The 16,650-nt window shown below is 36.9% G+C and overlaps 1 protein-coding gene and 1 pseudogene across 1 annotated transcript; both read left to right on the forward strand.

Annotated features, from left to right (window-relative positions):
• Positions 1–426: 426 nt before the first annotated feature.
• On the forward strand, positions 427–1,365 carry LOC126783943 (uncharacterized; annotated as a pseudogene).
• A 6,737-nt stretch (positions 1,366–8,102) lies between these two features.
• On the forward strand, positions 8,103–11,628 carry LOC126783944 (protein FAR1-RELATED SEQUENCE 5-like). Its single transcript, XM_050509470.1, has 4 exons — positions 8,103–8,125; positions 8,493–8,608; positions 9,047–10,100; positions 10,504–11,628. Exons 1-4 carry the CDS (start codon positions 8,103–8,105, stop codon positions 11,438–11,440), a joined length of 2,130 nt encoding a protein of 709 aa, XP_050365427.1. The 3' UTR covers positions 11,441–11,628.
• The last annotated feature ends 5,022 nt before the right edge of the window (positions 11,629–16,650 follow it).

Consider the following 16,650-nt stretch of genomic DNA (forward strand, 5'->3'; position numbering starts at 1 on the left):
CGAGTCTAGTAAGGATTCTTCCCCAATCACTGAGTCTTTTCCTGATGAGTAACTTATGCATCTTTCTCATTTTCCATGGTATGTCGATATTGTCAATTATCTTGTAACTAATGAGATGCCATCTCATTGGAGCAAACAAGATAAAGCAAAGTTCTTAGCCTTGGTAAAACACTTCTTTTAGGATGACCCTTACTTGTTTAAGTATCGTCCCGATCAGATAATTAGGAGATGTGTCTCTGAAAATGAACAGACCAACATCATCTCCTTTTGTCATGATCATGCATGTGGTGGCCATTTTAGTTCCAAAAAACTGCTGCCAAAATCCTACAATCTGGATTCTACTGGCCATCCATTTTCCGCGATACACATGAGTATTGCAAAGCCTGTGACTGTTGTCAAAAGTTAGGAAGCCTCTCTAGGAGAAACATGATGCCCTTAAACCCAATCTGTATTGTTGGACTCTTTGATGTTTGGGGTATTGATTTTATGGGACCATTTCCTAACTCTTTTGGTAACTTGTACATCCTTGTTGTGGTTGATTATGTGTCTAAGTGGGTAAAAGCTTTCGCATGCAAAACAAATGATCACAAGGTTGTGATAGGATTTTTGAAAGAGAATATATTTCTCGTTTTGTACCCTTCGTGCGATCATTAGTGATTGAGGAAAACACTTTTGTAATAGACCATTTCAGAACTTGATGAAACAATATGGTATTACACATAGAGTTGCAACCTCATATCACCCACAGACAAGCAGTCAAGTTGAAGTCTCTAATAGGGAAATTAAGCACATTCTTGAGAAGACGGTTAACCCACAAGAAAAGATTGGTCTTTGAAACTCACTGATGTATTGTGGGCATATCGTACTGCTTTCAAAACCCCTATACGAATGTCACATTTTTGACTTGTCTATGGTAAGGCATGTCATCTCCCTGTTGAGTTAGAACATAGAGCTTATTGTGCCATCAAGCGCTTGAACCTTTCTCTCAATGAAGCGGGATCTCACAAGAAGCTCCAACTCAATGAATTGGACGAAATTCGGAATGATGCTTACGACTCTGCAAAATTGTACAAGGATCGAATATAGGTGTTTCATGACAAGAACATTTTGAGCAAAACATTTACACCTTGTCAGAAAGTCCTCTTGTATAACTCTCGTTTGCATCTGTTCCCTGGTAAGTTGAAATCTCGATGGACCGGTCCTTTTCTTGTTCGTACTGTTTACCCTCATGGAGCTGTTGAAATTGAAAATCCAAAAAATGGTGATGTGTTCAAAGTTAATGGTCAAAAGTTGAAACCATTTTTGGAGTTGAAAACTACTGAAATTGAAGCGGTGCTCAACACTGGTCCTGCCTATCAGGATTGATACTTTTTGTGATTTGTGTTCTTATAGTTATAGTTTTGTTTTATTTTTTCCAGTATATTTTGTTAGTCATGTGTCATTTTCGTAATTTCTATCGAATTGTGATTTAACAAATAATCGATTATGTTTCACTGTTGGATTCATTTCAAGAGAAATTGGAAAATCGTCAATAAGGTACTATCTTTCTTAACCTTCCACTATCTTATTTAATGTTGTCATGCTTTACTTGTGTAACATTGAGGACAATGTTAGATTTAGGTTTGGGGGTAGGATTTTGAGAGTTCGGTTGTCTTTCTTTGATGTTTAAAAAAAAATTAGTATATGTTCTTCGTTGTGTGTTATAAAAATAGTATGTTAATAATTGAATATTAGAATCAATTTGGTAAGTTCTTGCACTCGGGGTATATTTTCATATGAGCCATATGGTACAGCTTGACGTTGATGAGTGAGATTTGAGTTAAAAATCTAGATGAATATCAGTGGAGACTTATAACTCATGTAAGATTTGAGCTTGTCCCATTTTTCTAAGGGTTATACACTATTCTGATCCTTTCTTGTGTATATTTTTGTCAAAGATCTCATTATTCATTTCATTTGATCAGTTGCCGAGAAACACATCTATTGTGGGTTACTACTCCTGAGTTCTTTTGAGAAACTTAATGAACACATGAATCCAGAGAGACGATCAAGGCCATGTTTGTTACATACACTTGAGCCGTTCTAGCCATCCCATTCAAAATTAATACTGCTAGAAAGCCCATTGAGCCTATATATAGTCTTTTCTTTGTTTACCACATTTACGATTCCCTACTCCATTTGAAGAGTACCATCTACTGATAAATAAACATCCATCATCCTATTTTCTGAGAACTTGTGACAGAGTTGAGATAGTTTTGTGGCATTTATGGTATTCCAATTAGTTGAAGAAAAAAAAAACAGAGAAAAGAGAAAAAAATTCGTATTCTTCCAAACTATATGAAAAAAAAAATCTATTTTATTTATAGAAAGTTTGGGAAATGAAAGTCAGTGCCTTGTTCATGTGTGAAGACCTATGCATAGTTCTCAGAAATTTTTGAAACCCCTTCCCTTTTTTTGTTAGCCATAACTTTAGCCTTATATTACAACCTTAAATAAAGTCCTTGTGATCTTGGGAGAAAAGTGGTCAGAATGTGGAAAGTGCATTAAGGAACTCTGGTGTATGGGATTCGACACTCTCAATGGTAACTGGTATCCTTTCATGAGATCAATTTTACATATTTTTCAGAAAGAGCAATTTCTTCTTGATACACATATGTGAGACGTTTGCATTCTTTTACAATTATTCTCCTCACATATGAACTGAGTGAAATACATACCCATATCTCTGAGCGTTGCAATTTTTAGTGATTTTGTGAGATTTGAAGTCGAAGCAAATTTTCAAAATGAAATTTGGCTTGAGTTTAACTTTGAGATGAAAGGTTGTATTTGTGTTGCTTCATTGATACAAACCTTGGGTTAAGATACATTCTAAATAGATCATTACCTCTATCTTAACATACTATGTAGCTTATTGAATATGTTGTTAGTTGTGTTATGTTTCTTTGTTTTGCTCGAGGACTAGCAAAATATATGTTCGAGGGTATTTGCTGAGCACATTATATATTATATTATTCTCCCTTATTTATATTTGTTATTGACTTATTTTTATTAGTTTGAGTCCTTTAGTTTGATATTGTGTCCTTATAAGTATTTGTTTTACATTAATAAAATGTTAAAGAAATTGAAGCAATTTATCTATTTTCATATGGTAAATTGAGTCCTTGATTTAACATGAGTGTTTTTCCATTTTAATAAGCAAATAAGTTCACCACATTCTTCTTGTTCCCATAACATGTGTAGTCTACAATTGATGGAATGCATTCTCATTGCATTAAGTGTGCTGTATTGAAAATATTACCTTAGCCATCAATTGTTGAATTTACTTTTGCTTGTTTGAATCATAGGATACATACATAAAAATGGAAGCTAGCTAGAGCATGAAGGATGCATGAGACAATCTCTCATGAAATAAGGTGGCTAGAAGCAAGCTCGCTTGAAAGAAGGAATTAACTTTTCACTCTTTCAAAGATTGTGTTCTTGGCATTCATTTTTCCACATAAAAAATAAGAGAGAGAGAGAGAGAGAGAGAGAGAGAGAGAGAGAGAGAGAGGGCAAATGGAATGTGATGAAGATATGAGTGATGTATGGAAGCATTTATGAGTGAAGACTTATTGACATCAAGCTTGAGAATTTTGAAAGAGGGAAAGTCATATTCACATGGAGATGGAGCTAGAGTGAAGATCTTTGTTTCCCTATAAATAGATGTTGTTTCAAGAGAATAAGGGAGGAGGAGAGTGAGGAGAATTTGAGAGACATATTGTTGCTCTTTGTTTTTCCATTTTCTTAGCTATTTTTCTATGTTGCATTTTATGGTTTTGAGCATGTTTTTAGTTTGTATTATGTATTGTTAATTTTCCTTAACCGTAGTTAAGGAGGAAACCATATTATGGAATAAATTTTATTCAATTATCTATTGATTCCCATAATGACATATTTCATGCCTATGATTCTTGCTTCAATATGCATTACTAAAATCTTTGTTCCTTTTACCTCTAATGTCATGCATTTTTGGTACCAAATTAAGAAATCTAACCCTTTATGATTAATAAAAGCTTTGTTCCTTTCCCAGGCAATCCACCCAACTAGCGCCTAGCGTTTTTTAGAACTTTGGTTTGTATGGACTTTGAATTTAAGTAATTTTGAAGTTTAGACTATTTTGAAAATTAATATTGAGCATTATTATATATATTTAATCATATAAATAGGTTAAATACATGTATAAAAATAAATAAATATTTAATAATTCGAATTTGCCTAGGTGCCGCCTAAGAAATCGCCTAGACGGCCTATCTAAGCGCTAGGAGGTAGATGTCTGTCTGCATACCGCCTAGCACTTTTTCGAACCTTGGGTATATAATGGTTTCTCAATCATATTGAACTTCACTATACTAGTGATGGTTGGTAAGCATTTATCGCAATATAATTGACCCTTAGTGTACTAATATATTAAATTTATCATAATGCTACTGACCCTTAAAAATATGTAATGCTATTAACCCTCAGATATGTTAAATACAATTGGCCCTAAGAAATGTGTAATACCACTGACCCTCAGTAATGCCGTACAAAAGTGAAAGAATAAATTTGTAATTAATAGTTAACAGGTTCTATTAGTTAAAATTGATAGAAACTTGCTAGTGGTAATTTTAAAGGGATGTTTGCTATGGGTATTATGAGCTAAAAATTGTAACTATCAGTAATTTTGTATCTTCTTTTTAATCTGTTTATGTCTCACTAGCTCCCCCATGCATATCTGACTTAAATTAACATATCCATATATATAGCTGGCTGGACTGATTTGATCGATTTTATAACATTGACTATGGGAGACCCTAAAATATATATGAAAGCCAAGGTAAAAAGCTTTGGTCTCCGATCAAACCGAGCTATTAATTCATTCATTTAATCTAATTTCAATACCTTAGCGATGTCCGAATTAGATGAAATTTTGTAGAGATGATCTTGAATAGCATATCTAAATATTGAATCGCTTACAGTCCCTATCCAGAGTGAAGCTTCACTCTGAAATTACAGAGTGAAGTTCCAATTTTGACACACTTTTCGGTCAAATGTTTTCACCATAAGCGATTCAATATTTAGGTATGTTATTCAAGATCATCTCCACAAAGTTTCATCCAATTTGATAATGGTTTGAGCTTTCAAAATTGAGATTTACACGAACGGTTCACGTTGAACAATTTTAATTAATTCATTCATTTAATCTAATTTCAATACCTTAGCGATGTCCGAATTAGATAAAATTTTTGTAGAGATGATCTTGAATAGCATACTTAAATATTGAATCGCTTATGGTGAAAACATTTGACCGAAAAGTGTGCCAAAATTGGAACTTCACTCCGGATAGGAACTGTATATATATATATATATGCCTTTTTTTTTTTGTTTTTCATTTTTTATTGAAGAAGAAGTTTCTATCAATATGTTGGATGGCCGGACTAGCTTCTCGGTACATGACCGTATGCCAATGCTAATTAAGCTATATATCAAATAGCAAGTGACCTATATATAACAGAGTTCGGACGCTTGCCGGCCGGGCATCATTGATCACAACCAAATACCGAAGATTCAATTGTATGAAATATTATCAGCTTGATTTTGTTGGGTATGCATTTTGTAAAGGGAAGGGTTCGCTCTTCTTCAATTACTGTATATCTTAACTTTTTTAGTCCTTTTTCGTTCATACTGTTCATAAGATAAGGCACGGTACTCATTCTTAGACGTCATCTACTCAACTACAACCAAATTTTGCAGTACAGATCAAATACAGAAAATGCACACACACTCACATTGATGGTTTCAAAATATGGCTAGCTAGCTAGGTCCATAAGACAGGAAGTAAGTTATACTTATATTTAGCTAGGTTGCGCATATTTCTTTTCCACTCAGCTGCTTTCATTAATATGAGCCACGCACACTTCAACATTATTCAATATTGAACCTTCTTTTTCTTCCGAATCTGAACATCTCACTCATTTCCAACTCGCACTCTCCCAGATCGAGTAAGTTTTTAGGCATGGATCCATAATTTGCATACGCAAGATGCACAAGTTGGTAGATATGTGATACGTAATTACATGTAAACGAGAGAAGAGCGATTTAAGAAACTAATAATAGAAATGCCATAAATACATACCATGCCACTCAACTACATGCACGTATATTACAAGAATAATTTCAACAAATAGTACTCTAACTATTGGTCATTCTAACTTTTAGTACCTCACATTTGAAAACTATCACATTAGTATTTCAAGAATCTATTTCAGGTTACTTTTAGTTCATTCCGTCAATTAACACCGTTAGTGCTTTATTTCATACCAATTTTTAAAGGCATTTCGTCACTTTATTTTCAACTGATTTCACTTAATTTATAGCCAACATTTTATACCATTCAAATTAACCAATTGTTATATAAGTATTTTCTTTTGCTTTTGAAACATTTAAATGCCCATGATAGAGTTTTTTAGCATATTATTATAACAATATGATTGTTGGTTGATGGACATATACAATATGAAATATATGCTGGTTTATTTTATAATTGCGAATTTTAGCTTGTTTGTAATAGTTGTGGTAAATGAATAATGCTTATTAATTTTATAATAAAATGATATGAATTAATTAACTTAGTTTTTTTTTAAATATGCAAGTTAAAATTGGAGGAAAATGACAGATCAAATCGAAAAATAATGAAGTGATGAAAATTCTCTTAAAATTGGTGGGAGATGAAGCTACAAATGGTGTTAATTGATGGAATGAACTAAAATTAAGTTGAAATAGAAACTTGATGTACAAATGCAATAGTTTTCAAATGTGAGGTACAAAAGTTAGAATGACCAATAATTGAGGTACCGTTTGTTGATTTCTCTCATATTATAAAGTCCTATCTGATGGCCGGACTTACTAGTTAATAACTCCTGCCAAACTTCAAATAAGAAAAGGTTGAAAGTCTTAAACGAACTTGGCTAAACACGCACCATATATATCTTACTAATCTTGGAGTACCATTCTTCGTTGGCAACGGCTGGAATGCACCGTTAACAGGCCGAGCCCTTCTTTTGTTTTATTACGTGGCACGATCTGATTGGATCTTTTTAAATTGCTCGCTCCACATGGACTGCCTCATCCCTCAGACATCATATGGCTGTTTATAGTCGGCGCGGCTTGTGCAAGCCGACTCTAGTTGGGTAAGATTTGCGATTGAGGACGGTAAGACGAGAGAAGTGAGGTGTTCGAGAGAAGCTTCATCACCAGATCTATTTTTATTTATCTATACAATTAAATGAAGACATTTCGAATTAGATCTTGAATTTGGGTAAGATGGTTTTGGAGGGTTTCAGAGGGGGAAGAGGACGATTTCGCGAGTTGATCGAAGAGGTGGCGCCGCCGCTCCACTGACTCAACCCTCGTAGCCGCCACATCAGTTCCACCGTAGACGGAAGCAACATTCAGTTTTTGTGAATCCACCGCCATCTCTCCGTCATTGAGATGCAGCCGCCAATTGGGTCCCCTCATAAAAGGTCAGTAATCGATTCCATATTTGAACTGCTATAATTGAAAGTCTTGTTGAGGTCGTTGTTTGGTAATACAAAGTTGTTTATAATGAAGTTCGTTATTATCTGCATATGTTTGCATACCTGATATTTGCAGTTAATCCTGCTGTGTTTGAAGTATACCTAGCCATAGAGAAGTTGCATAAACATTATTATTGTCTTATGCACATTCCCTAATGTTAGGTTAAGTGTTTTTTTGTTGGGCTTTAGACATGAAACAGAAGAGATTGAGAATGTGAGATAAGTCAGAACGCTAATGTAAGGGCCACGAGGAAGAACCATAATTTTCCCTAATAAAACTAAGAATATGAGTAGGGTGAAGTTCCCCTGATCCTCCTCCCAAACTGTGTAGGCCTCAATATATCTCCCCCAATAAATGGTAATTTATTTTCTAATATTGACGTTAATATTATAATTTACAAAGTTGTCTTCTAAGACCAATCCATGCATTGCCTAATTTGCCTTACTGGCTTCATCATGGAGGTAGATGACAACCCTAGCTAGGTCCATGGTTTTGTAAGTACATACATGCAATACAACAATGCAGAAAGGTAACAAGGAGTAAAGCTGAGGCTATTTTCAACTTAGATTTATAGATGCCTTTAATTCTGGTTAAGAGTTGTGTCTTCAGAGTCATATCTATTGTTTAATCTTCCGTAATATAGTGAACTAAGGCCAGCTAGGTAGGCAAGTTTATGTTAAAAATGATTACACGCATACATATAACGATTTTGCAGACCACATAAGCAATTGGGATGGTTCATGTAATATATACCCCTCATGCCCTCCTGTATTTTTCTTATGCACTATATGCTAGGCCATAGGTATTTTTGTCTAGATCTACATATAAAATACATTTGTCAGATTTGATATACAATATGTACCTACAACTACTGAACAATTTGATTGGTGTTTCAGGGTTGGTATGGCCCATAAGATTAGTGTTGACGATGTTGAAGAGCGTGATCGTGATGGTGATCTCCGTTTTAGTGAGAAGTCTTACCAGAAAGTCTCAAATCCTGATTCTGAAGAAAGTGATTCGGAAGGACCGGAAGAGCTGGAAAACCAGGGAGAGGATGAAATGCTGCCTCCTGAGGATAATGATATATAATTGACATAACATACCTTGGAGCAGGGAAGTGAAGTCACTGACTTTTGCAAAACAGGCTCACGTATTGGCGATTTTATGTCCTGATCTCAGTGATGATACCGATTGGTTTACATTTATTAAGGACAAGCATTTGGCCGGGTTATGTATTAAAGATTTTGACAACATCTTGTTTAACGACATTGATGAGGCTGAGAAGTTTTATTCTTATTACTCTTTCATGGTTGGCTTCAGTTGGAAGAGGTGGAGACTGGATACAAAGCTAGTTGATGGTGTCGAAACAATTGTGAGGAGGTCATGAGCGTGTTCCAAAGAGGGGACTTGCGTCCCTAAAAAAAGGAAGGTGTGGCTATTGTTGATGCAGAAGTTGCTGATTTTGATGAAAATGAGCTTGGTGTTGCGGAAGAGAATGAAAAAGGGAAGGGGCCCCATCTAGTTAAGGGTAAGAGAAGAAAGAAGACTGTTGGAAGGGAAAGAAAATACAGCAGGACTGGTTGTAAGGCTTTCCTTTCCATTAAGCCGCACAGGGATACGGGAAAGTTCAAAGTTTCTAGATTCTCGACAATTCATAACCATGAACTTGTAGACATTTTTGAGGGGCATTTCCTACGTTCTCACAGGAAAGTTACATTGCAGGACATTTTAGAGGTGAAAGCACTACATGAAGCTGATGTGAACACAAGTGATGCATTTAATTATCTAGCTCAACAATCCGGTGGTCGGGCATTTGTAGGTTTCATGCTAAAGGACTTGTACACTAAGTTGCACAATTACAAGCAATTGAATTCACAATATGGAGATGCGGAAGCAGCGATGAACTGGCTGCGAATAAGAGGAAGTGAGGAGGAAATTTTTTTCTGTAGGTATATCAGAGATTCAAAGAAGAGGCTAGCAAGATTGTTTTGGAGGGACAGCCACTCACTCATGGACTATGAGTTGTACGGTGATGTCTTAGTGATAGATGCCACTTATAAAACCAATGTGTATGTCATGCCCCTTGTGCTGTTTATTGGTGCAAACAATCATAGAGCTACTGTGGTATTTGCTTGCACTCTGATTTGTAATGAGAAGGAGGGCACGTACGATTGGGTGGTTAAAAATTTCCTTGAAGCCATGAACAACCAGAAGCCAAAATCAGTTGTGACTGATGGAGCAGATTCAATGCGTAAATCGCTTGATACGCACATGCCGCAGACAAAGCACAGACTTTGTGCGTGGCATATAGGCAGGAATGTTGGTCAAAATGTTAAGGATGAGAAGCTGCAGAAAGCGTTGGGGAAGATGATATACACTTCATATAGTAGAGATGAATGGGAGAGGGAGTGGGGGAAGATGGTAAGGGAACACAATGTCGAGGAAAACACCTGGATCCAGTCACTTCACAATAAGCGGAAGAAATGGGCAGAGGCATACTGCAGGTAATACATATATTGTTGTAGGTCTTCAGTTTACACCAGCGTGATCACAATTTACAGCGAACCCGACACACATTAATTAAGCTTGTTGCTAAATTATATTATAAAGTTGGTATACATGGATGTTAATGTCAGTATGTCAAATGTATGATATAGTGAAGTACTGAAGTAGTTGCTAAATTAATATCTTATGTCAAGGCAAAGATGATTATAATGAGTAAAATGATGCATTCTTACGAGATCTCGGTACATGAAACTCACATAATGAAATATCATGCTTCCCCGTGCCAGAGAATGATATATATTTGTTAATTATAGACAATTTGAAATATTTGTTTGTTTTAGTTGTTGTGCATCCCCTATGATTATGTAATGAGTATCCAAGATGTAACATATGAACATGCAGGGGTCATTGGTACGCAGGGATCTGCTCAACCCAGCGGTGCGAGGGCATGAACTGTACCATAAAGTTGAAGGTTGGTAAGTCCACAACGTTGATTGAGTTTGTACCAAGGTATCAAAGAGGTATAAGTCGTTTGAGGGACAGGGTTTTGTTGGATAATTTCAAGTCAAAAAACCACAGCCGGGAATACGTTTCTCACCTGGTGTGTATGGAAGAATTTGTGTTTGAAACTTTCACAGAAGACATATATCTTGTGATCAGGAACCAGATGGACTTTGAGAAAATATTTAGGGTGACCAGCCGTATTCCCGATCCCTTTTCAGATAATTTGATGATATATGTGACACAGTATGACAAAGCGGATAGGTGCTGGGCGGTTCAATTCATCGCACGCAATAGTGAGAAGTCACAAGATGAGTCGTACTCTTGTTCGTGCGAGCTTTTTGAATCTGACAATATTCCATGTGCCCATATCTTATGTGCTATGAAAAATGAGGGAGTTTTTGTCTACATGAAATCACTGATATGTGAGAGGTGGAAGAAATCTTGTGGGAGCAGACCTCTTGATAAAACAAGTGTCCAAGTACAAGTAATCAGATTCGCGCCATGTAGGTACTTATCGTTGATAGCAGCAGCTAAGAGAGCATGCTATAACTTTGCCCAATCAGCCGAAGGCTTCAAGGAGGGGATGGTGGCGCTGGCCAAGCTCGAAGAACACTCATTTGAATTCCGGGCAAAGAAGAAACCAAGACTGATTGTGGAAGACAACAGTAACGTTGTTCTGGATCCCATAGTAGCCAGAACCAATGGCAAGCATTGTAATGCAAAAAACGGGCTGCAGCCTAATGGTACGAAGGTGAAAGCATGTGGGCATTGTAGAGTTCCTGGTCACAATTTGCGGACATGTCCTGAATTACAAAGTGATGATAATGGGAAATAATCCCCGGTTATCGTTATCAGAGGACTGGGAACTATTTTAGTAACTGATTGTATGAACCAAAGGCAAACTTTAGTTCGAGGAATGCCGTAGTTTGAAGGTGATTTCTGGGATTTCGGGAATGTGAGGCAATTTTTGTAACTAGCCCTGCCCAGCCTGTAGAACATTATTTCATTATTATTTGATATAACATCATGTCATTAGTAACTACTCATGCCTAACATCATGTCATTCTAATACGACATGAGCTGAACACATCTTTGAGCATATCAATTAGTATATGCAACCATGCCTTACGAGCTACTTGAAATGTCTACTACACTTTGAGTATAGTTTGATGCAAACAAGCTTTACCATCCACTTAAATAAGTCTTGTCCCTTGATTTCAAATTCTGGAATATTATTCCTTGTAGCCTTATAGAGCAAAAACCAAATAAATATGTTTCACGCTAACACCCTTTGAATTAAATCAGTACAAGCACCAGTTACAGCCATTATATTGGTTATGTGATCATCAAAACAGTCTCTATTTTGATCAAACTCACTTTTAAGCTGTTGGTGACTTTATATTCCCATTGAAAACCTATGTGGCATTGAAATTGTCATTGTGGTTTCATCTTCAAAGGAGCAACTAAGGCGCCCATCACATGTTCGACTGAATGCCAATGAGAGACTCTTATGCAAATCGCTCCCTTCCTTTATTGGACCCTGCCTTATTTATTCTTTCATTGCTTATTAGGAATGTGGTTCTCATGTTTGTTCACATCCCTTGTGGCATTGAAATTGTCCTTGTGGTTTCATGTGCGAAGGAGCAACAAAGGCACCCATCACATGTTCGACTAAATGCCAATGAGAAATTCTTATGCAAATCTCACCCATCCTTGACTAGACCCTGCCTCATATTCTTTCATTGCTTATTAAGGATTTTTTTCTCATGTTTGTTCACGTCCCTTGTGGCACTGAAATTGTCCTTATGGTTTCATGTGCGAAGGAGCAACAAAGGCACCCATCACATGTTCGACTGAATGCCAATGAGAAAATCTTATGCAAATTTCACCCCTCCCTGACTGGACCTTGCCTCATATCCTGTCATTGCTTGTGTTTGATTTCATAATGGGTTTAAACTCGAAGTCGAGGCGGAGTAGATTACCTACAACCATCCTTTTTCAAGAAGAATGGAGCTGCCAATTCCAATTTCTAAATACAAGCAAAGTGTGCAACAAAGTTATTACTTCAGTTTTGGCCTTCAATATTCCGGCTAAGTTTTGGCATAAATTTTTGCCCCACTATTCTTCTATCTTGTACTCAGTGATTGATACCAGCAAAATCAACATTCTGGAGAAAGTTCGATTTTTACCAACTCCTACATATTCATGTCTGTTGGAAATGCATGCTGCCTCTGGACAAGTAGATCCTGCTATGAAGTTGTATAATTCGATGACCAATGCAGGTTTAAGACCAGGTATGTGTACTTCCACTGGCCTTCTGATACTCTTAGCTAAGAAGAAGCTTGTGGACGTGGCTGCAACAATATTGCTCGAGATGAAAAGCGTGGGATATTCTGTTGATGTGAGTGCTAGTGATGTACTTTTGGTGCTTAAGGTAAACTGTTAATGCATGTTGAGACAATGAAGCTTAAGCACTGATGCATCATTACATGAAATACTCAAATTAACCAGATGAGAAACATGAATGTGCTTGAGCTTCATTTTTAATGATCTCGTAATGGAATATGAGTCACTGACAAGCTCATGAGTAAAACACATCGGTCTTCTAGTTACTAGAAGCCAAACCAACCAGTATTTAAAAGCATTTTGCTTTGCTGAATTGTGGGCTCAGTTCTTGCATGGGGACCCTTGCGTGTAAGTTGTATTATCTCATGAATCCACAATGTTTGGAATCATGTAATATGTAGCTTTGTTTATTTGGACAGAGCTGAACCAGCCGACTTATCATGTGCGTGATCTAAGCAATTATAAGAAAATGTTACATTCAGATGCAATTGCAATGATTGAAAATGTTTCTGAATATCCATGTGAGATAAACATGGATACTCTCCTCCCACTAAGTCATACATAACCAAACAGACGGCGCGAATTCAAAACGTTCACGACTTGATTCATAGACCTAGCATGAGCACTTTGTGTAGCCACGAGCGGATTGAGGACACCCCTTGTCCATACTGCCAGCAAAATGTCACAACACCTTGTGCTCACGCCCCTTCATCCAGCCGGTCATCATGCTCTAGCCTCTAGGCTACATCAGCATAACTACTTGGCCAAGGGTTGCAAAAACAATGTAGTAATGCTCATGCATTACATTCTTCATGGAGACGATCTCGACACAAACTCAGAGAAAGTGTCATAGTGATCTTCACGGACATCGGCTGATACCGCATGTTCTGACTCTGAATTCACTACAACAACTTCTACAACTTCGTTAGAACCATTAACTATTGGATTATATCCGGTTACTCCAACTAGCTCTGTTGTGTCCACAAAATTTTCAGGAGTAGGAGGACGAGGGTCCTCTAATACTGGTGGAATCCTACCGAAGTGCATATCATCTGCTAGCCACTGGATATAATCATGGGATTGATTCGCATGCGACTTTAGGCACTGGAGAAGTATCAACAACTTGTGTTCATCCCCGTCGTACTGTTATAATAAACACTCAGCTTCATCACCACTACTAACAATATTTTTCAAAACCTATCAATCACATCCATCACCAGACACGACCCTGTGCCTGATGCTCAACTTAAGATAGTTGCAAACATGAAAATATGAAATTTCAAACAATGCAATCACAATTAACAGTTAATTACCTGTTCCCACCACACTTGTCTATAATGTTGCATTTTCTGAATTGCATAAATCCCAGATCCATTTAGTTCTTTCTGTTTGGGAACATTAGGGGGAACAACAATCTCATATTCAGCAAAATCATGTGGATTATCATTTCCATCTGCCCCTTCAAACCTCATAGTGTTTCGGAGGTATCGCAGCTGCAGTCAGCCAACCAAAAAGGACCTTACTCAAATGCTACAACCATCAAAACTAGCACATGTAATTAACTTTGAACACAATAACGACAACTCACTGTATTGTATGTCATCCTTCTTGATGTTGTTGAACTTGTAAACGCAGGTGCACTATCCCACATCTCAGCTACGCGCCTCCTAGTGTCAACAACAATAAGCCACCAATGCCCGGCCGTGATGTGGACCGGAATGAATATCTGTAGTACAATAGTGCAACGAAATCTCAGTGTTATATTTACATGTTTCCGGGGCAGAACCTTGATAAAATAAATAAATACATCAGAAAGTAGAACATACGAAATGGCATGTGTCAATCCGATTGTCAAATCGGTATAGGTTGCATACGTTCCTAGTGTGGGCTAGGAAACTAACAAGCGACACCCCTTCAGCCCTATTAGTGTTTGCCTGTGTCTGTCGGTATCACAGATATTAAATTCAAATATAGCTATTAAATGTGCCATCACTTACGAATTTATAAGTTAAATCTATGTTCACTGCCTACCAACTCAAACTCGTGAATTGTTCATACCGCAAAATAAGTTGGAAGGTTCCAGGAATGTGGATTATCTTCCGACAGGACATCGCACATGAAGTTGATTACCTAGAAATACATATATATTAAAACCAGACTTTGATTTCAACATAACTAAACTAATTCCATTTGATTTTTAAAATATCAAACACTTCAAGCACTCTACATTTAATTTTCCTAACACTAACTTATACATAATATAATCAAATCAGAAACGCCGAGGATTTAACTGAAAACTCACATCATTCATCACCTCTGCACACGGAGCAAGAGTTTGAAGCGCCATCCTTACCAAGGTTTCCCTCTCATCCCCGCATTCAGCCATAAGAGTTTTGTTGGCAAAATGCATGTGATTAACTTTCCTCTAAATACAACTAACACAACTAATCTGATAATCTTACTATTTTATAAAATAACTTATTCCTACTTATTGTATTTTTTTTTTTGAATAATGAAGAAACTTCATTAAGGAAAAAGCCTAAACTGAACCTAGAAATCCTGGGACTCACACAAAAAATAAACAACAAGGATAAAGATCTCAACTAGGATAAGTAGACTAGTGATTGAGATCAATCCCTGTAAGAACAAAAGCAAAAATGAAACTCTAACAACAAATCATGTCATCGGCAGGGTTGGCATACCATCATTTCTCAACACATAAAAAAGAGGCCGTGGTGATCGGTTAACCCATCTTTTCAAACCCACAGTCTCATCGGCAAGCGCGGCGGCTCGGTGAGCAGCGCCATTTGCTTCACGGGGAGCCCAGCTCCAAATGCAATCACTGATTCCATTGCTCAAAGACCAAATTCGTCTAAGAATAGGGTAAATTCTCCAACAATTGTTTGACTTATACCTTAAACCATCAATCACAGTCTTTGAATCAGATTCTATAACAAATTTATCTCTTCCTTGAGAGACTGCCAAATTGACACCCATCAGTACAGCTTCATGCAGACTTGTTCTATGGTTCATCTTCTATGGTTCATTTACAATCTAGACTTGTTGTTTTACTTTTCTTCTAGTTTTTATCTCAAATATGAAATGATATATCCATTTTAGAACAAATCATGCAGAGTAATTGAATTGAACATGTCAAACGAAAGTTGTAGCAAATTTGAATTGAGTTCCACGACAATACGCATGCACTGAGCAATAGTATCTCAGTATGGTAAATATAAAAGTCCTTGTGCTGGCAGTTTTTTATTTTTTACTGTTATCATATTACAAAATGGTTATATTCCAAATTCATCCGACAAATTGATGGTTACGAACGACGTGGGACGCGAGGTTTGAACTTAATACAACATGGTATAAAACTGATGTCGGCATCATCGTCACGGGCTGTATTTCCCCTTGAAGGTTGACCGGCTTGCATGGAACCTACCACATTCTTCCAGCAGTTTACACCATCCACCACATCGGCAACACACTCATTGTAGGGGTTGTTCACAATTTCAAGTGCAAGTTTGATCCTCTGATCACCAGAATTGAATTGCGAAATTAATGGCACAAACTCTGTAATAAAGGCAAAAGGGACATAACAAACATATGTGGACAAGAAAACAAATTATCAACAGTTATCTGACACTTAGCCCATCATGCCAGTAGTCTCCGTAATGTTGTATATTCCCAACCGTG

The sequence above is a fragment of the Argentina anserina genome, chromosome 2 (genome assembly GCF_933775445.1).
Source record: "Argentina anserina chromosome 2, drPotAnse1.1, whole genome shotgun sequence".
NCBI classification, from domain to species: domain Eukaryota; kingdom Viridiplantae; phylum Streptophyta; class Magnoliopsida; order Rosales; family Rosaceae; genus Argentina; species Argentina anserina.

Bases quoted from the DNA above. Each gene is read 5' to 3' on its own strand.
- LOC126783944 (XM_050509470.1), top strand. From the start codon at position 8,103: ATGCAATACAACAATGCAGAAAG. The intron at 8,609-9,046 runs GTGATTCGGAAG...TTGTTGATGCAG, and splicing joins AAATCCTGATTCTGAAGAAA to AAGTTGCTGATTTTGATGAA. The intron at 10,101-10,503 runs GTAATACATATA...ATGAACATGCAG, and splicing joins TGGGCAGAGGCATACTGCAG to GGGTCATTGGTACGCAGGGA.